Below are 22046 nucleotides of genomic sequence, written 5' to 3'. Positions count from 1 at the left end.
ATCTTGCATGTGGCGCAGGGTTTGCTGCGCCACTAGGGAGAGGGCGTTTTTTAAGAAAACTTACTCTTCTATAGCAACCTTCACATGTTCCTCTGTACATCGCGCTGCCTCGTCTTCTTTCTTGAATCGACGTCAAATTGAAAACAAAAGCGAAATTGTCTTGAAAAGTCTGTTTGAGCGCCGGTTACGCACGGGTTTACTTTGATACCGTAGATCAACGCGCACACCCCTAACACCAAAACAACAGTTTTCCATAAATAAACCACACATGCCTCAAGTGCCACAACACCAGGTCTGATCTGAGTTTTAAGGAGACATTTCCATCATGTGTCAGTGTTTACCTCCTGATGATGCGCCTTGTGCAGCCACAGCTCAGTACAAAAGAAAGACATTTTACAGGGCGCAGAGCAACTTTTCTCTTTTTTTTTTTTTTCCAATTTAGCCGCTCCAAGAATCCTGCAGCTGGAGCGCAAATGTTCCAATAGCTACAGTTTTCTTGCAACTACTGCATAACTCTGCAACTCCTCCGCAGCCGATATAACAGTTTCTGATCAATTAAATCCTGTACATTTCGTAACTTTGCGCATTCGAACGGTGTCCAGCGCGAGGCTGCTGCCTCTCTGTCCCGCCCGCTCATCTTGATCTGCAGCAGCGGAGGGACACTTTTGTTTCTTTAATCTTTATTAAACATTGCGCGCTGCATCATGCATGTTACGCGTTTACAGGAGACCCCCCCCCCTCTCGCAAACCACCGTCTCCCATAGGTCTGGGGAAAGCATGGGGAGGGGGCGGCACCACAACATCACAATGCGAGTCTGTCCCCCCCCCTCCTGTCCTGCCCACTTTTTGCGCCAGGTCTGACACTGACGATTGAAAGGAGCGCCACCCGTCTGCGCAGTCGTCTGCTCTACAGCCTGCGCTGTGAACCACAAGATCTGGCCCATAGACTCAGACTCAGACTGATATTACAGTGTAAGTAACATCTGCTCTGTGAAATCTGGAAGGAAGTGGGCGGACTTTTACTTGAACTTTTGCTTGTAGCAAAAGGAAGGAGATGGAGAGGCTGAGGAGGCTTATGTTTGCTGCTGTGGTAGAACCATGAGAATGAATGGTTAGGAAACTGGGAGGTGTTTGGTTGAGACCTGATGTGGGGGACGAGGTCAGAAATAAGGCCTGGTTTAATTTGTGCCTTAAATGTGATGGATGGTGATGTTCCTCGCACTAGCATGTAGCATCATTAGCGTTCGTAAAGGTCATGTTGCTTCTTTTATGCATCATTCGCTGTTTTGGTGTATCGCTGCTTCATGAAAATAAAATAGGGAATGTAATTGATCTCACACTGAAGTAAGTAATTTGGATGGAGTAAACACCACTTTTGATAAGCACACTTTGAAGAAGCATCGATGTGTCAATAGGATAAATGGGTGACATCCCAGTGGGTGAATGGCAGTTCTAATACCGTTGCATAAGCCTAACTAGAAGCATCTCCTGTCACACATTGTGAAAGTGTGAATGAGTAAAATGCCGTGAGTGGCATTCATAGCTGGCTGTAAATCAGTTTGAAGAGAAGTGTGAGCTTTGCCAAATGCAACATGGAGCTGTGGTTTCCAGTCAGACCAAATAAATCACTGACAGAATACTGCAGTCTTCAGCCCTGCAGAAACAGGCACGTTTGTTCTCCTTTGAAAGAAGCTCGTCAAATTCTACTAAGACCTCATTTGCATAACAATCTGAATATACAGTAAGTGTGGCTTATCATTTAATCAATCTAACAAATCGTTAAGACTAAATTATTGATATCAGCAATTCCTAAAGTCCAGCTTATAGATACAGAATGTTTTACCTAAAAAAATAAATGCAAATATAAAGATTAAACTAGCGCTGCAACTATCGACTATTTTTTACGATTCATCGATTAGTTGCTTGGCTGTGAATGGTGTAGGAAAATGTTTCTTTTTTTATCACATAAAGCTAAAGTGGCGACACTTGAGGACGTGTTGATGGAGGAAACTTAAAGTAAATGTTTGCTTCTGATTGGATGAGACACAGACAAATATTCATGAAATTTACAATGTACAAAACACTACATACACTAACTATAAAAACAAAATAGGTCTTCATCGAAAATAATACATTTTCATATAATTTTTGCTCTTATTTGACTCTGTGTGACCAGAAACCAGAAAACGATTAATCGATGACTAAAATAGTTGTCAACTATTTCAATAATCGATTAGTCGTCGATTAATCGATTAGTTGTTTCAGCCCTAGATGAAACAAATACATTTACTTTGTTGCCCAAGTGTACATGATGTTGGCAGATCCGACACAAAATAAATTAACAATGCACATTTTATTATAAACAGTAGAACAACAATATCACAATGCTCTGTCTATATTCTTCTAATATTCTTCTGGCTACTTAGCCTGGCTAACGCCAGACTAAAATCACAAGTGATATTTGGTCTGGGGTCACCAATTCATTTTCTCATAGGAGAGGTGTGGTTTACGATCGCCCATAGCCGTTAATTGGGCTGAATGTCTATCATGCGTCTGCACGTGGCCACAGCCTATTGTATCATCGTATCCGATGACGTATGATGTACCCGCTGTAAACCTTCGAGCTAAACTATTTAGAACACGGCCTAAAGCTTGAATAAACTTTTTCTTTTTTAATTCGTAAATAAACTACAAGCTTCCGTATATCGAATAGCTCGTCATCGTCTTGCCGGCCCTCCTCGTTCTGTGATTGGTTTCCAAATCCATGCGAAAATTTCGGCCATAGTCCCCAGGCTGCTGTGTGCGCTCGAATCATTTGGAACTGCACAGCAGCCTGGGGACCATGGCCGAAATTTGGTGGTGTTTGCTAGGTTACTGGCTACTGACATTTTTGTTTTAAAAAGTCACTGTACTGCCACTGAACTAGTTCTTTTTTTATGCCATTAGAAACGGCAACAAACAACTAAAATATTGGCAAATATCACAATGTAAATTTGTCTGTTTGCACACTTTGTAAATGGTCACATGCAGGATTTTTCTACCTGCATCAGGTGCTCAACCTTTGGCTAAATTGATTTGACAGGGCTAATAAAATGAGCCTAGTATTGTCATTCCAGGAAGGCAGTTTAAATCACAATGGACTTTTATTGGACACAACAATGACTGCACTGTTGGGAGTCGGGATCGTTTCACTGACATTCAGGCAGACGCAACAACTGAGCGACTGCTCGCTGCCCCAAAATAAATCACAGGGTCAAACTCTGCAGATATTTATTCAAACTAAAAAGAGATGAGTCCAGGAACAGAAAGGGAGAGGAACTTTTAGCATAGACAAAGCCCTTCCCAAAGTCCATTGCGGACAGTCCGCAGTTATTTTGTTTTAAATAGGGGGGGGGGGACTCACCCAGCCTTAGTTTGTACACCTCAGAGGCTCTGATTATATTTTATTGATTTGATGTTGCAGACTTTTGCGCATAACACGAGATAGAGACTTACCATTTTTTGTTCTGGATTCTACTGATTTTTTACTTTCAAACAAGCTCCCTCTGAAGTAGTATACTAGGGATGAATGTCTTGAATACACCAGCCCTCTGCCCCAATAAAGCGCCCCCTGCTGTCAGACTTAAACACTGACACATTTTAAAGTTTAGAAGCTTCTTACACAGGGTTAAAGAAAATATATATTTTTTTTTTATTGGCCAAACAAAATCCCCCAAAATCTGCATCGGCCTTAGAAAAACCCATATTTGTCATATTTACTCCTAACAAGGATTTGAACGTTTCAAATCTATTCACAGATTTAAAAGGCATGTTGCTAACAGATCCTTAATCACATGTTTTATAGCTTCAGAATCGGCAACTGTAGCAATTCGCTCACAAGTTCAAAGGTGCCCAATAGAAGCAATGAGCACAAGTATTATCTGAATAGAAATAGACACTCAGGACCAAAACAATCATTTCCAAGTACTTCTAAAACATGAATCAACAGACTTCAATGCAGCGATTGTAGGAATACAGAAGTGGATTTTGTGTGTTAAACTGTCTCTTCCCCTTACAGCCTAAAGTGAGTGGGTTCTGTTCTGCTCAGATCTTACAGCCTGCGGAGCGAGCAGCTGGAAAAGGCTCTCGAGTGTTTGTTAGCGTAACACTTAACCTCTCAGAGCTCATAAATAGAGCGGCTGTGGGAGTGCAGGCGCCCGCTGAACACTTTTGCGTGGGCGCACGACTTGGAAATGTGTTGATGTTTTTATGATTTATGATATATTTCCTGTCACAGATACCACCGATGACCACACGTTGCTATGGCTACTGAACCACATCCGACTGGGAATCCCGGAACTCATCATCCAGATTCGACATCACAAGCACACGCACGTCTACGCGTTCTTCATCACCGCCACCTACGAGAAGTAAGGACGGCGAGCTAACGCGGTGTCAGTGCTGCCTGCATTTGGAGGCCTTTTATAGCTTAGACGCAATTTGTCCTAGACTTTTTATTTGAAGGTGTAGAAGTTTAGAAATAACAACATTTCCCAGAGATGAGCGGATCGTGTCCAGAGCCAGAATATTGACAACAGCAGAAGTTCACAAATTCAGAAAGCTGCTTTCATCAGCTCTTTCCATCTCTCTCTTACACATAAGAAATTCACAGAGCATTATACAGTTGTTAGAGGCCTTGTTTCCTTGTTTTTCCACTGATCGTCCGTGAAATGCTTTTACAAACTGACCAGAGTCCGCCTGTGCTAAATTAAATTAGTTGGACTTGATTTGGAAAGATAGACCTCTCTATAAAGTCCCACAGCTGACAGATGCATGTCAGAGCAGAAGAAGCCCTGAAGTCAAAGGAACTGTCTGGAGACAGACAGGTTTGTATCGAGGCGCAGATCAGGGAAGGGCACATTGAAGAGGGAAGAAGTTCAGAACCACCAGGACTCTTCCTAGAGCTGGCCATCGGGGGAGAATGGCCTTGGTCAGAAAGGAGACCAAGAACCCGATGGTCTGTTTCTGACAGAGCTCCAGCGTTATTCTGAGGAAATGGTAGAACCTACAGATGGACACTCATCACTTTGTGATTATGGGGTATTGTGTGTAGATTGATCAGGCCTTTATGGTGGAGTACTGCACTGATGTGTCCGTCTGTAGGTTCTCCCATTGCCTCAGAATAAGGCAGTATAGACTTTTCCCACTGTATGAGATATGATGAACACTAGTTTTCGCAAATCTACTTGCTCTCACTGTTCAGGTTGTGTTTGACTGTCATGTCATGTTACCCAAAATAATGGTTCAAATTATTATTTCATTTTTGGCTGTAACGAGGCACTTTCTGATTCTGACTTTCTTAATTTGATCCTTTTTTGTTTTTATAAATTCTGCTAATAAGTGTACTAATTATCTTATTTAACCTTCAAGCCTTATAAATGTGTAACAGGTGGTTCATTACTGCGTGTCTTTCCCATTCTCAACCATAAACAGCCTCCCCACAAACTAGTGTTGGAACAGTAGCAAGTGCCCCATTTTGGGGCTCTTTTAAATAGAGGACACCACTAGTCCAAATTTAGCTCTACTTTTGTAGGATTTTAAAGCTGAACCAAAATATCCCGTCTTATTTCTGTATTTTTCAGGTGCAGAGTCTTACTGCATCGGCTAAATGTGGCATATTGTTGCCTTAGGAGGAAAATGGAGCCGTCTCCAGCTGTGCCTGAGCTGCACAGAGAGACGCCACAGTTAATGAGCCACACTCGACGAATCACCCAAATCACACCAACATTTTAGATCTGGGTGTTTCAGAGTGGCTAAAACATCATTATCTGGGCTCTCTTTCACTATAGGCTTTATAGGTTAGGAGGGCTAGATAAGTATTATTAGTAAAATACACATTTTCCTTGGTAACAATTGAAATGTATTCTCATGCGTAAGAAATATTGTCACTGTCAGGCTTGTCATTTTTGTGACAAGCGCCTGTTCAGCCACAAAACGCCATAGCCAAAAGCTGACTGTTCCCATTTCAAACGATTAGCTTTTAATTGTGTTGGCTCCATTGCCTTCACACTTCGCAAACAACAACTTTAACATTGCCAGATCGGTGCTGCGACAGTAATTCATTCCATGTTTACAGAATGCACCGTGCGTGTCGTGTGTCAGTTCACACATACTACACTGTAAGTCACATGTAATTACAATTGTAGATTCCCTGAAAATCCGAAATCCGAAACAACCCATCTTAGAAGCAAATGATTTACTATAGTGGCACCACTAGGCCTATTACTACCACCGCTACTGCTTCTACTACTACAAGAGCTACTTCCACTTGCACAACAACTACTACGGAAATGATGATATATTTTCACATCTGACATGGATCGTTTTAGGCTAATCTTCTAGCTCTGTGCTGTAAAGCTCTCACACCAGAACCAGAAATGTGGGGCCAGCATGGGGTCAGGCTCATAAAAGCCACAATCACATGAATGTCATGCTGGTGATCCTGCACGGTGTAAATCATGACTGTTGCTACGGCGCACAAACTGCTGACGGTGCAGAGTAAGTGCAAATGTAATGAGGTAACTGAGATCATGGCGTGTACACGAACACATCAACACTCCACTGTCTCAGAGAATGAGGTCAGCTCTTTTATGCTAATGCTAATGGCGTTATGTTTACCCGTCTGGCTCACGCTAAGCACTACCTTATTTTCATCACATAGTATCTAACAAAGCAGCTGGGTTTATGGACAAAATATTATAAGGTGATGTTTCGTAGGTATCGGATGTACCGGATCCCACAAAAAGCAGGAACTTATGAATATGAATATGACTATGAGCTCAGAGGACACTTTTATATGCTAATTCTTGTCTAAACAGGTTCACAAAGTAGGATTTTTTTCGCGGTGAGACGTGCAACATTAAACATAAAAACATATAACACAGAGTTTAGATAAAAATAAAATATAAGGCTAAAACTGTAAGGCTTTAGGGGCGTGCATAAGAATATTAAAAAAAATAAGATAAAAAATAAGAGGTAAAATATGGTAAGACAAACACAATTGACATAGAACGGGATTGGATTTACATATGGTGCATAAAGTGATAAAGTGATATAAAGTGATAAGTGACAGCAGTGGATCTAAGTGCGGACACAGTGCAATAGAGCAGTTTACAGTTTGGACTGAGTTATTAGGTCTTCATCGTTCATGAGTCTGATGGCGGTGGGGAAAAAACTGTTCAAGTGGCGGGATCTATGAGTCTTGATAGACCGTAGCCTCCTGCCTGAGGGGAGATGGGTGAATCTTAGGTGTATTTTAGGTGTATTTTGAAACGTCTGTCTCAAGTTGCTTTGGGTCGATAGCACAGTGATTCTTATGTAGTATTTTTCTGCTTTTTATCATCCTGCTCCTACAGAACACTATAGTTACAAATCGTTTAAATAACAGATTACATTGTGCACATATTGAGGCTACTCCACATGGGATCTTTTGTTCAGTGTGTTTTCTTAGCAACTGCCACCCTCCATGCTAAAAGCTTATTGGAACTTTTAGCATGGCCTGTGCACATGATCCTTCGATGGCCCGCTGACAAATCCGGCAGACTGTTGTGGATGAAGCCAGGGCACTGGAACATCCCCTTCCCTCACTGCGGTGCCTACATTTTGCAGAATACAATCTTCCGATCACCTTTTGACCATTTTTCTGCCAACCCCACAAATATTGGCAAGAGTCCAGCAGATACAATGAAGCTACAGGAGAAAAGGGTGGCTGTGAGGCGGTGGGTGGTCGCTGAGTGCTTTCTGTGGCTGAAAGGAAAGGCTGACTAAAAGATGGCAGTGGGACACCAAGCATACACGGGCAGGTCCGCGTTTGCAAAGGTTGACCTACATTTTACATGATGGGAAGGATAACCCAGAAAGCGTGAGCATCTGAAGACGGCTTATACAACACAGGAGTCGGGACATAAAAGCAGGTCTCATGCAGTGATTTTAGCAGAGGAAGTGGCAGCCGGGCCACACGAGGACAGGTTATTAACCTCGTAACAACCGACTTAACCGAGCACATTTTCTTCTTTTTGATAATACGCAAATTTAAAAGCTTCTTGGAAAAGAAGCGGCAAAAGAGCAACAACAAAACAGGCGAGAAAAAAATTGATGAAAAGCACAAAACACAAGAAAGTAGCGACAAAAAAGTGATTTATAAAAAAGTAACAAAGCAGGCGACAAAAAAGCCCCAAGAATAAAAGTGACGACAAGGCGAGGAAAAATTTCAGATCAGTTGGTCGTAGCTTTCAAATGAGGCATTACACCATAGTCAATAAGCTGAAGTGGAGATAATGTGCTTGGTTAAGGCGGGGATTAGAAGGTTAATTCAGTCTTCTTTGGTGATTTGGGGCAATAGAAATGTTTTTAAAGCATGTGTTTCTTCTACGGTTTCAACGCATTGATCTGTCCTCCTGGATAATATTGCATCATTTGGGCTCATTTGTGCCGAATGCAATAAATCTACTGAATAAGCGCTGTTTTTAATTGTTCTTATTATTAACTTATTGTCTTTGATACTGTCTGTCATGTCTGTTGTGACTATGTGTGATTGTGTGACTGTGATGGTGAACCAAAGACAAATTTCCACCTCGGTGGACAATAAAGTAAATCTAATCTAATCTAATCTAATCATTGTTAAAACCCTAAACTGTCTCCCACATTTTTAAAGCCCATAATCCAACATTATATCAGTTCGAGCTGTAAAAAAGTGTGTTTATCGTGCCTTCTGAAGCTGTAAACCAGGCTGTAATCAAAACTGAAAGTAATTTCCCACTGCTGCCTGCGGGGGGAGCCCCAGTCAAAGTCTTCACCAGCTCTAGTACCAGTATTTCACTGTTACTACCTTATGCCTACAGAAACATGATTTCAAATGGTAAAATATCAATGCTGAGGGTCCCAAAATAACGTCTGTTTTTTAGCCCCATTTGCAGGATAATAAGGTCTTCTGTCTATTCCCTTCTGTGCCATTTTCATTTCAGTGGCCGACAGTGGCAGATAAAGTATGGTATAATGACATAAATATTATCATTTCAATTCAGAATACTGTCAGTCAACCAAAGACTATACAGCTATACAGTACGTGTTCTCACGCTGGCTACATAAAGGTATTTTACCAAAACTACTGGATTATCAACCTTCGAAGACCAACCCAAAAATACTTTCTGTCTCAGTCAAACATTCGTAGCAATCACACAAACAATGTATGACTGTTTGTTTATCAGAAAACTGTAATCCAATACAAATGTACGAACTGAAAAGGGACAAGTAACATCTGCATGAAGAGTAGAAAAGCCGATTTGTCGCAATAACCAATTCCGCTGAGACTGCTGCATTAAGCATCGCATCGCTTTTCACCATTGCTTTTGCTACACTACGCTTTTCCCTCCCTCAAGGTTATCATCCTCCTCCGTGTCGGCCTCGGCTCCACAGCTACGATCACAATAGACGGTGCATTTTTGATGATTGAATTAGTTGTTCATTAGGATTCCTGGCAGCTGCTTTCCTCCTCCTGAAGGGCCTGCGGGTTGTTGTTTTTTTTTTTTTGGCTCTGCTCGGCTCATCGCTCCACACACAGATAGGGACTGCTGCGTTTCTCTCTCAATGCGACCTTTATTGTGATGCCACTGCACAGTAAGCACCAGCAGCTTACACCTCAGATTCCACTGTAATCCATCATGCCCACACACATACGCTCCGTCCTGCCTTTGGGTCTGGATGGATGGAGATTACCGGGCCAGCGCTGCAGTTTCGGGTTACGTCACCATTGACAATCGTGAATTCTGTAGATACAGTAGGTGATGAAAGGAACACTCCACTTAAAAAAACATGCCCTCCTATTGTTTACCCAGCTTCACTGAAGTCCTGAACCCTCTGCACACTGTCACTGTGACCTTGGGCAAAACAATGAATGGTCAGAGGGGCCAACAGCAGCCTCGCTTCCAACAGTGACTGTCCATTGTTTTTGTAAGAATGTAAGAATAAACCTATGCTTCAAAAACACTGCTAATTTTTAATGGGAAGAGATAGCGGACAAGAAGGACAACGCCGGGTTTGCTGTCCAGGCGGAAATCACGCCGGGTCACTGTGCATATAGCCCATTCACCTGGAAAATGAGTTGCCACGGTGATATTTCAATTCACAATTAAAGGCCCTATAGACCCTTTAATTATTTGTAAACAATCTGGGCTTAGCTGGAGGCAGGAAGTTAGATTCCTATCTATTTCCATTGGAGCTGTTATCATGGTAACGATAAACAAATGTTTAACTGTTTTAGGAATTATCAAATAAACCTTATTTTATGGTTAGTGCTAGATGGTCTGCTCCGGTGGGACAGTCTGTGGTGAAAGCGTGAGATATCATGACACAAATTAAGGTTATGGTTAACCTCTTAACTCCCGCCTGAACCGAGAGGATCTTTTTCCTCACGTCATCAAATTTTTTTTCCAACATTTTTTTGTTGGGTGTTCAACTCATTTTTGTAACTTTTTTGTAATTTTTTATCCCATTTTTGTCATTTTTTCGTCAATTTTTCATCCATTTTTTGTCACATTTTTTGTCATTTTTTTGTCATTTTTTCATCAATTTTTTGTCAATTTCTTGTGACCTTTTTGCCACTTTTTCATAAATTTTTCGTCACTTTTTGTCAATGTTTTCCCACTTTTTTGTTACATTTCCATCATTGTTTTTTTTTCCATCACTTTTTTCCAGAAGCTTTTGGACTGGGGTAAAGCCAAACTGGAGAAAATTTGCTCGGTTCAGGTGGGAGTTAAGGGGTTAACCTTAAGGATTAGGGTTAGGATTAGGATTATTTGTATTTTTAGACAAACCAACTCATAGATCTATACAAACTCACAACAGACCGTCCCTCCGGAGCACTAACCTTATTTAATTTCGTCTCAAATGTCCTTCCTCTTGGTCTCGCACCTTAAGCCACAACAAGACCACATTATTTAGTTGAAGTTTTACACTTATAGTCGCTAGTTTTAGTTTGATCTTATTTCTCTTGATCACTTCCTGCCTCCAGATGATGTCACTGATGATGTCAGCAGTTCAAGGGTCTATACCTGACCTTTTTTGCCCTTTTTAAACAGAAATGGCGCCTTCAGCACTGAAAAATTGAGTTCAAAATCAAAGACAGAGCAGACTTGCCACTCAATTTGCTCGGTTGCCAGGCTGTTGCTATGAAATCACACATATAACCTCTGCACCTTTTAGTCACGATCTGATGAAAAAAGGTAAAAAGACGAAATTGACTATATTCACGCTTGCGGGTCCGTGTTGCCTCTAAAAAAGTGAGTCACGAGGCATTTGTTGAAATATTGAAAGCCTTTTGGGAGACACTTTGGAGAGGACTGCAGAGCCACTGGGAGGAGATCCTTGGACGGAAATGTAGCACTTTGAAAAGCACAATATAAATGCAAGCCATTATCATTGTGTTGCCTTGTTGAGATGAGATATTCCATTTTTTTTTCTTCTTTGGAACATTTTCCTGTTATATTATGTAGCCATCCCAGCCCTAGTTGCCAGAGCAGCGTCTGTATCTGTGCGTTCACATGAATCACCTCGTTTCCTCCTGTATGAGCGAAGTGACAGTTGGACCACAGGGAGCAGGAGGTGGGACGGCTATTATTGCCATTTGAACATGAAGCCTCTGGGAACGATGTGCGGCGAAAATGATGATGGAATACGATGCTGAACGGGAGGCACAAAGACGGGGGGGGGGGGATGCAGCGGAGGGAGCAGTGGCTGATGGGAATGGGATGAAAAGAGGCCAATGAGGTGAAGGTGTGAAGGAGGGAAAAGTGACCTCACGATAACACGGGCTGTTTGTCACGGTTCAGCGCGGCCGCCTCATTCCGCTGATGGCTCTTTCTTCTAATTCACACCTCTCATGCGACTACAGTGGCCCCGCAGGGACACGCTGTATTTGTGGGAAAACAAAGCCTATTAATTAGATCACCAGTTCAATTAGAAAAGGTGCGAGTCAAAAAATGTACCAATGAGCCTGGGTCGTGTGAGTTGCACTCCTCCAAACTCGGTGTTGTTTCCTTCACAGAGTTGACAGTTCATGACAGTAGTTGATAAACGTGTACTATAACCCATCCTCCTGTGTGTAGTCTTCTGCGAGGGGCCGAGGAGATGGGTCTGAGAAAACCTGTCAAGCCGGAGTTTGGAGCAGGGACCCGGAGCTTCTCTTGTGAGGAGGACTACATCTACGAGAACATCGAGAGCGAGCTGTGCTTCTTCACCTCACAGGTAAAACCCGTGCGGACTTGCATCCAGATACAGGAAATACCGGCTTTATTCTCACTGTCTGCTCTGTTTGCGTGCGGCAGGAGCGACAGAGCATCATCAAGTACTGGCTGGACAATCTACGTGCCAAAAATGGGGAAGCGCTTCACAATATTAACTTCCTGGAGGGACAGCCAATCAGTAAGTGGCATGCAAATAATTCTAGAAGTGTCTCGTTGGGTCGCATTCACGTGACTTTCGCCTGTTACGGGCACAGTTTCGAGGATTTGTGCCCATGTTAAAGATTGAACATTTACATACTATTGATGCTTTATTGTTGCACAGCCCTTTCTCTTGACCTTGCTGTTGTTTATCGTGTCTTTCAGTCCCGGAGCTGAGTGCCAGAGGAGTGATCCAGCAGGTGTTCCCCCTCCACGAACAGCGCATCCTCAGTCAGCTCATGAAGTCCTGGGTGCAGGCTGTCTGCGAAAAGCAGCCACTAGGTCAGAGCCAGCGTGTACTATAAATACACAAGGAGAACTACACAGTGTTACTGACTCAATGCAATGTCAAATGACTATATCGAGCCTGTTTAAAATGTGTTTTGCAGATGATATTTGTGACTACTTTGGGGTGAAGATCGCTATGTACTTTGCCTGGTTGGGTTTCTACACCACCTCTATGCTGTATCCTGCTGTCATCGGCTTTGTGCTGTGGATGCTCACAGAGTCGGATCAGGTGAGGCTCAAGGCAGAAGGTTTGTTTGGGCTGTTTATCGGAGGCTGAACAGATAAAATTTAACTACTTCTGAATGCAAAAACGTCTTCTTTTGAGGGAGGAGTTGCAGCTCTAATCTGAGCCCCTGCCCTGTGACTGACCTCTTTCTAAGGAAGCCACTCACCATTATTTCCAACACAGTCATGCAGAATCTTGCCCTTTCTGTGATGACCCAGAACCTAAGACTGTAGGTGAGAGTAGAGAGAGTAATGCAATGACTGCATTATTGTAGATGCTGCACCCATCGGCCTGTCACTTAGGTTTAGAATCTTGGATAAACTAAGTGGACAAAATAAAAATGCAGTTTAAAGCACTGTACCCAATTCTTCCTGTCTTTAAAGCGACAGGAAAAATGTATTGTAGTAAAGTGAAATCTATTTTTGCCTCCTTGCACTTGTTCATAGACAGTGGTGACAGAAAAGAGCTCCATGCAACAAAACAATTTACCAACATTTCCTTGGCATAGAATTGTAAACATTACAGTGCCACTCTGCCCATAAAAGGTGTGCAATGTACTATTATTATTCTCCCAAATTTTAGATGCTACTTATAGTAAGGTTTTTATGTTACATCCCCTACTTCGAATGAGAACTCATCAGGACTAGGCCCACCAAAGCTGCTCTTTCTGTGAGAAAGGGAGAAGGTGGCAGTTCGGATCACCATGGGACCACTGAGGCTCTTCAAAACAGGCTCAAAATGCATTGGAAATGCTCTATATCGTTGCGGTTACAGTATGTAACCATGGTTCTTTGAGTGAAGAGACACTCTCTCCACCCAGTTACATATTCCATTTGTACGGGGACTCTTTAAGACTCACCGCAAGGGGATGGTGAAATTCAACATTCAACAAAAGCCCACCAAGTGACAAAGTGAACTATGTACACAAGCACCCACACCCGCAAGACGCGAGGTACGAGTGCCACAACTTGGCGCCAGACGCAACGAAGGTGACACAGCCCTGCAAGCTGCAAAGGCCGGTCAAGAGCTCTTCAAAGTAGAGCAAGCAACAACTCTCCAGAGACAGCAAGGGTATTCCAAACCTGCAAGACTCAAGGCTAAAGGAAAAGCCTCAATGCTTGGTGCTGCTCAATACAGCACCAAGCACCCGTTCCCTGAAGGAAGTGCCTGCCGCCACATTAAGCCTGTAGAAACGGGTAAATTCAGTCGTAAGACCACACCATGCCATCTTGGACAAGAACCTACACAGGTCCTGATGCACCAAGAGAGCATGGAGCTCCCCCACCCTTTTAGCTGAAGCCAGTGCTAGCAACAGGGCAGTTTTTAAAGACGCTCACTTCAGGTCCGTTGTTGCCAGAGGCTCAAATGGAGCCCCTCCCAAGGCCTGCAAAACCAGTTCCAAAGTCTGGGTATAATGAAGCAGTTCATGCAAGAGGAAGGATTCTCGCTGGCAACAGAGGCATGATCCTCCCCCAAACACAAAACAGCTTCATATGCCCATCTTCAATCTGTGTGTGTGACGTTCCACAAAATCTTCACATGCGAATGTGCATGCGGAAGCGCCGCACCACTAAATGTGTTGTGATTTTGTTTTGACCTGATGATCAACTTGTGGCTCGGAATCACCCCCACTACAGAGTGGAATCCCAGCACAAACACTGTCAGCGTATTTGGAGCAAACACACGGGAAGTGAAGCCCACACGAGCCGACCGGAACAGGCAGCAGTTTCCCCCGCACTGGGTTCCACCGCTGCCACTCGGTGCCTGTGACGCGTAAACCCTGCTCAGAGCAATGCGTCAGCCACCTCACAGGTGGTGTGTCCTGCATAATTATCCTCGTCGACTGACCCACGTGGGGTCAATCCTCGTACATATGGAATAATATGTAACCAGGTGGAGAGAGAGTCTCGATATGATACAGAACTGCGGGTCAATTTTTCAGAAGCTTTTGTGCGGGTTTAGCTCCTGAGAACCAAAAGTTAGGTATGGATTTCAACTACTACTTTGAACTTAATCTTAACTAGCTCCCTACTTTCAATTTGAAAAAGGGAACAATCTTTTAAAGGTTGATTCTGGATAGCACAATCTAAGCATCCCTAAAAACAAGTGACATTTTAAACTAGCAATTAGTCGACAAATGCTAATGCCTTTATTTTGTGTTTCAGACCAGCCGGGACATCTGCTGTGTGGTGTTTGCACTTTTCAACGTGGTGTGGGCGACCCTGTTTTTGGAGCGGTGGAAGAGGAGGGGGGCGGAGCTGGCGTACAAGTGGGGGACCCTGGACACGCCCCCTGAGTCGCTGGAGGAGCCACGGCCGCAGTTCAGGGTCCGTGTGTTTGTGTGTTTGTGTGTGTGTGTTTGTGTGTGTCTGCGTCTGCTGTTTGACACTTTCAAATCTCCTTCATGCTTCACGGATCAGGCAGGAGCACGAAATGTCCTGGATTTGATCATGGAGGAGCCGGGGAATATGTCACGCCCCAAGTGATAAATCAAGAAACTAAAATGCCCTTACTTGCTACACTGGAATATTGATTGTTTTCCAAACAAATTTACTGTAGTAATGAATTTGAATTGGCTCCAAGTCATCCTGGAGTTCTGAATGCTGCAACTGTGAGCGTGATTTACATGTGTTAAAAAGAAAACAGAAGTGACTGGTTTACTAGACTAAGTTGGCAGAGCTTTCTCGGCTGGATGCCACTTTGTTTTGATTTTTGTAGAAGTACCAGAAAATGAACTAAACTTTGCCTGCTTGTCTAGGGAGTGAAGCGCTGCAGCCCCGTCACCGGCTGTGAGGAGTTCTATTACCCCCCCTGGAGGAGGCGGGTGTTCAGGTGGCTGGTGAGCCTGCCCATCTGCCTGCTCTGCCTTTGCTTTGTCTTCCTGGTCATGCTCATCTGCTTCGAGCTGCAGGTCAGTGCTTCATCCCGCTGAATGTTTATAACAATGACGGGAACCCCTAGTGGTACTGGGGAAAATGTATACAGTTTTCAAAAGAAAGCTGTGGTGCTGGTTCAAAACGTATTGTAATTGAGCTTTGAAAGTTTTAATTTAAATTTAAAGTTCAGCTTTGGCCTTGATGCTGGTTCAAATCTCACTTGAGCACCTGTTGTATGAACTATTATGGAAGAACTAACATTGGTAGAAACATTGAGATTTGCAAAGTTACATTGCCATCTTGTCTTGTACTCTGTGGAGTGGTCAAGATATTCTAGCTATTTACAACCACATGATCCTCATTTTTATGTGACTTTCTGCAGGAGTTTGTGATGGGGATCAAAGAAATGCCTCGGCTCGCACGCTTTATCCCCAAAATCATGCTTGCTATCACTGTGACCGCGTGTGATGAGGTGTACAGGAAGATCGCCTGCTGGCTCAACGACATGGGTAAGGCCTGCGGTGGTTCTCATGGGCCTGTGCTGAGACTATGGGGGTACAGAAGATCCTGATTTGGGCAATAACACTCATTTGGACTGTTTTGGGAATAAAACTCACCTGTTGACTCTATTATGCTTGTCAAAAACAAACACGGAGTAGTATTTTACTCTATTCATGCAGTTTTGAGCAATTCTATTCACTTATTGCAGGGGTGTCCAAACTTTTTTCATGGGGGGCCGCATATTGAAGCGTACACGGGGTGAAGGGCCGTAGATCGGTAGTTAGTGCCACAAAACCTTCGACTAGCAGAAGTTTAAATTGTGCCCCATACCTCTATTTAAGCTTAAAACCTTCATGCCAGCTCAGTCTCACAGTAAAATGTTAGTTGTTCGGTTAGAATTGTATAGAATTATTACATTTCAGATAAAAAGGTCCATCTCTGGTGATGTGTACCGATACAGCAAGAGGCCGAGGGCCACCATAAATTGGTCTGAGGGCCGCATTTGTCCCCCGGGCCGCACTTTGGACACCCCTGACTTATTGGTTATTTCTTCTTTCAAACCTGTATCTGTATTTTATTCCATCATGAAGGAAACACAAAACTGTCACACACATTTCTGAAGCCCATAAACTATCCTCTGACAGATTCTGAGCAGTTATGTGCTCACGGTGTGTTTATCACGACGACACTGATTTGCGAGCATGCCCTTAGATGAAAGTGAACGCTTGTTTTGGCTGTTTTGCGTGTCATTTTCGTTACTGCCTGTAGATGGACTAATGGATTATGATGTCTCTTCCACAGAAAACTATAGACTCCAGAGTGCCTATGAGAAAAATCTCATCATCAAAATGGTTCTTGTGAGTAATATGTTACAAATCAGCAAAGCACTTCCTTGAAATTTCAATGTTTATAAAGATTTTTACTTCTTTGTTTGTTTTCCTTGTAGTTTCAGTTTGTAAATTCCTATCTCAGCCTTTTTTACATTGGATTCTACCTCAAAGACATGGAGCGTCTCAAAGAGGTAAGAGGTCACCCATCTGGTCCATGTCCTCATGTGAACAAATGCAACATGGCCACATCCTACATTGGCTCCTGAAGCTTGTATTTTGTCCTACGGTCTTTCCATTAGTCTTTCCACATTAGTAGAATTTTGACGCTCTTTCTGTAGCTTTTATTATTGTTTTGTTTTGCTTCCCTGCGGTTGTCCCTGCAGTTTTAAAGTGAACAAAAATTCCACCCGATCACACTGTACTTCAGCTGCTGTTCCTCAATCGAATACTGTTTTGTTTCATTCATGCATTTTGAAGTCCCTTTGTTGTTTTTCCCTCCTGTCCCCTCCTACCGCACAACACAACACCTCCGATTCTGTTTTTTCTTTTCCTGTGGATGTGAGCAGTCTCTCTGTAGCCGCTCCAAATTGTTTTAGTGCATCACAGCTGAGTTTGTGAATGGTTCGATTCTCATCTCACCTTCCGTTTCTCACTGCGTCTGTCACTTCAGCTGGAGCGCCTCCTGTGTCTGTGTGAACTACAACCTGGCACTTTCACTAATGTGCCACTATCTGTTGCACCATTTCCACTCTAGGAATCTTGTTGTTGGCTGCGACATGTTAGAGATTGGAACAGGTGTTACTGGGAGTTTGGGTTTCACGGCAAGAGAAAACAAAATTGTGATGCTCGGTCTTAAATTTTGCATTTGTGTGAGATACAAATATTTCATCACCTATTGTTGCAATTTTTGTTTTTTGGTTTTTTTGTGAAAGCTCTGAGTCGCCCAGGAATTATCCATTGTAGAGAAGCTTTAAAAATTGTCTTCTGGACTGGGTCGATAATTTAGAGTTGATGATGTTACTTTTCTATCTCCAGAAGCTTCTTCTTTGCTCTTGTGTTTATTCAGGTTTTCTCAAGATTAGAACTGGGGACCATTAACGTTATCAGTATGATATCTGGGGGGGAAAAGTTTAGGTACTAACGGTATCAAAAAAATAAAAGCAAGTACCAAAAATTTGCTCAATTTCTGCCTTTTTTTTTAAACAATGTTATTTTTCTCTTTTTCCCCATTTTTTCCCCCAATATTCCAAATGTATTTCCCTGATTTGAGCTTTTTTTAGTTTATTTTTATTTATTTTTTATTTTCCCTAATTCTGCTCCATTTTTTTTACACATTGCTTTCCATATTTTTGCCACATTTTCCCAGAATTATTCCCCATTTTTCACACATTGCTTGACATTGGAGATGTAAATTTGCAGATCGTCCACACATTATTGCTCGGTTTTCTAGTTCAGGCATCATCATCTAAAACCAAGCATAGTTAAAGTACTGATGTTGAATAAAATGTAACCATACGCAGCCCCATTAAAGATTGGGTAACATGTTATTTTACAGTACCCTTGATACATTGCATTGTACTAAATGTAGTTATTTACAATGTGCTCTGTAACAATGTGTAAAAGCTTGTACCTATGGGTTAGATACACGATGGAATAATGTGTATTTGTAATTTGTAGGTACATAATCTAATAAGACATAACCCGAACCATAAGCCCTAACCCTTGGGTCTCGTGTCCTGTTACATTATGTACCTACAATGTACTAATACAAGTTTTTCCATTGTGTATCTAACCCATCGGTAAAAGTTATTACAGATTGTTACAGAGCCCAGTACATTGTATTAAATTTAGTTAGGTACAATGTATCAAGGTTCTGTAAGTGGAAACCAAGTTTTGTTGTTTTTTTTCTGCCGTAGTGCTTGGTAACATTTCATTTCATAACTTTATTGCCTTGTCAACATAGATTAGAAGTACAAATCAAAGTTTGACTTGATTAAACTTTTTATACTGAATTGCCTGCAGTGTCTTGCCTTGATTCTCAGGATTCTTTTCAGCACAGTCAAATTAAACTTTAGGCTCGCAATAACTTTCAAATGAACCCACTCTGCCGACGACACATTAGCAGAGTTATGACTGGCTTTAGGTATAAAACCGTAGAATAATATATGGTTGTATTGAATGGTTCAATATTTCATGAAGTTCTTATTGGATTAATAATTCAAACAACTCTGCTCTAGAATTCTAGTTTTGACAGCATAAATCCGCCTCTGTCTTCCTCTGTTGTCTCCCGGTGCAGCTCTGGGAAAAGTGGACCCGTTTCTCTCTATTTCCAAGAGCTTTTTCATCGACTCGGAAAAACAGTGCAGTAGCTCCAGCGCACACTGCATCAGCGTTATTGGACTGTAAAGATGCTGTTTTAGAGGATAATTTTTCTGTTTATTTCCACTTTTTGGCCGTGTTTAATGCTAAAGGTGCACTTTACAAATGTGTGTGATAATGGATCCTTACTATAGCAACACCGCTGCCTGCTATATCCACATATCGTTGGGATTTTGTTTTGGTACATTTGACAATACTAAAATTTGACAGCACATTTTTTTTTACCTTTCATTTGAGGGGAAAAGGTACTTGTAAATGTTGACCTCTCTTCGCTAACTTGGCATGTTTTTGTGTCCCAGATGCTGGCGACTCTGCTGATCATCCGGCAGTTCCTTCAGAACGTGAAGGAGGTGCTGCAGCCTTACCTGTACGAGCGCCACAGACTGGGAGAGCTGACGGTGCGGGCTGTGTGGGACCTGCTCCTGTCCGTGCTGTCCAAGTACGCCCGGCTGGCCGCGGGGAAGGCCCAGCTCAGCCCCGCCCAGCAGGCCACACCAGCACCGGGGGGCAGAGGCTGCAGGCCGGGGGGCAGCTACCCAGAGAGGAGGTAATGTGAGCAGAATAAAGCCAATTGAAATCCTTTTCTCTTTTTATTTTCTTGCATTTTGTTGGACTGTATAGCTTTTACGTCTGCAGAATCCAGTTGATGTGACATTTTAAAGGAGCTGTACCTATTTTTTCATGCTCCTTTTTTCTCCTCCTTTTTTGCCCCTTGCAGTATATTGTGTTTGCAGACATTTGTAAGAAACAGTGGATTATAATCAGTTTGGGGCAAGCTAATACCGTATCTTAGACAGTACCGGGTCACATGTTTCCTGAAAGTTGTGAAATCTGCTAGTAATCGGGATGCGTTTGTAGTAGTTCTGTAGAAGCTTTAAGTACCTAGATGTCAAGCAAGTACTACTTATCTTCATCAAGAACATACTGTACTTGGACCGTTGTTTTGTTTCATTTGTGCGCACAAAACGCCTGCACACACCCTGTTGAACGTCACAAGGAAAATCCCATTAAGATCCTCTAAGTTTTGAAAGTCCAGACATCTTCACCAAACTTATTCTGATCCTGTCTGTGGTCAAACTCTTTTACTTAATGCACACATCAGTTTGAGGATGCTCATCTTTTGTTGGTTTGGTTTTCGGACTGCTGTATTCACTTGAGCACACAGGAGGAAGAAGTGTGCCCTCTGCTGGAATGCACAAGGCACACTTCAGCCACACTACCTGTCTTTATTTAATAACCTTTTTCTTTTTTATCTATGTTGAAGATGAATTTTCCAACTTTCCACATCGATAGCTATCTGATGAAAGTGTTTTTCTGTGGCCTTGTGTTCATACAGGGAGAAGAAGTGTTTGAACGGGGGCTGTGGCGTCCCGGATGAAGAGGAGGGAGGAGACAAAGATGAGGCAGACAGCGGCAGGTTCAGTGAAGGAGAGACTGAAGAGGAGAGTCTCATCGACTGTGGCCTCAAGCTCAGGAAAGTCAGCTTCATGGACAAGGTACCACTGTTCTGTTATGCATGTTACAGTTACAATGTACAGTTACATATATACTAAAACTCATCAAAAATGTAATGTTGACTCACTGTGTGGAGCTCATGGAGGTATTTTTCAGACCACACTTCTGTTAAATGACTGCATACAGCCGTGAGGGTTCTGGCTGAGAGCTCTGGCAGCTCCTCTTTTTCAATTTTGCAATTTTTCACACCACAGAATCAACGCGCTTACTACAAAGAAATGAGTCCTGTTTTTTTTTTTTTATGGGGTGCGGATGTTTTGGTTGTGAGTAGTTAGATCAGAGAGTTTTTATTTAAACTGGTTTCAACCATTGGACATTGCAACTTAAAGAGGGTGTCACTGAGGTTTCTGACTGGATTATAAACTATTGAGAATCGAAACAAGCAAAAAAAAAACATGAACAGCTGCTAGATTGTGTAAAATGCTTTAGTAAATCACTTTTACAGCTATCAGTAAAATAAATACTTGATTTGAAAATGTTTATCTCGTATTAAGGTTCATTTTGTCAACTACAATATGTTCTATTAATTATTGTCAAAGTAATATTTCTGGAGACTAAATCTAAATTCAAGCTATGACTGAAATCCCCAGATGTTTTTATTGACTTTTAACAATGAAAAGAAAGGACTGAATTTAAAACAGTACTAAGTAACTTGTTTACCTTTAATAAATCCTTTTCGTAGTCCCTCTGGGGGTAATGCAAGTGTTGATGGGATGATTGGGGGGTCTTTCATCTCCCCCTGGTGTCTCTGGCCTGAAAACCACAATTGCAGCTTTGCCTGCCTCTGGGTCGGAGCCCCCATACACACAGGCTAACAGGCAAAGCTAACTGCGGGCTAGCCTAGCACCACTTAAACAGTATTTACAGCCAAGATTGAAAGAGCTTCCCCTCTTTTAATTGCAAGTGACCTTGGGTGTTAAGAAAGGCGCCAACAAATAAAATGTATTATCATTAT

At 42.4% G+C, this 22046-nt stretch overlaps 1 protein-coding gene across 2 annotated transcripts in view; it reads left to right on the top strand.

Moving 5' to 3' along the window:
- ano8b (anoctamin 8b) overlaps positions 1-22046 on the top strand; it is a 56869-nt gene that overhangs the window by 29810 nt on the left and 5013 nt on the right. For both annotated transcript variants that reach the window (XM_079574755.1, XM_079574756.1), the window contains exons 3-14: positions 4277-4409; positions 12141-12279; positions 12360-12456; positions 12642-12758; positions 12866-12993; positions 15156-15317; positions 15749-15901; positions 16249-16375; positions 17169-17224; positions 17314-17388; positions 19876-20123; positions 20913-21072. In XM_079574755.1, the coding sequence (XP_079430881.1) occupies positions 4277-4409; positions 12141-12279; positions 12360-12456; positions 12642-12758; positions 12866-12993; positions 15156-15317; positions 15749-15901; positions 16249-16375; positions 17169-17224; positions 17314-17388; positions 19876-20123; positions 20913-21072 (1595 nt within the window). The remainder of the gene's footprint in view (positions 1-4276; positions 4410-12140; positions 12280-12359; positions 12457-12641; positions 12759-12865; positions 12994-15155; positions 15318-15748; positions 15902-16248; positions 16376-17168; positions 17225-17313; positions 17389-19875; positions 20124-20912; positions 21073-22046) is intronic.

This window comes from Gobius niger (genome assembly GCF_951799975.1).
Source record: "Gobius niger genome assembly, chromosome: 17".
Classification (NCBI taxonomy): domain Eukaryota; kingdom Metazoa; phylum Chordata; class Actinopteri; order Gobiiformes; family Gobiidae; genus Gobius; species Gobius niger.
The sequence above is the reverse complement of the archived record's forward strand: the minus strand, read 5'-3'. Positions and strand labels throughout refer to the sequence as shown.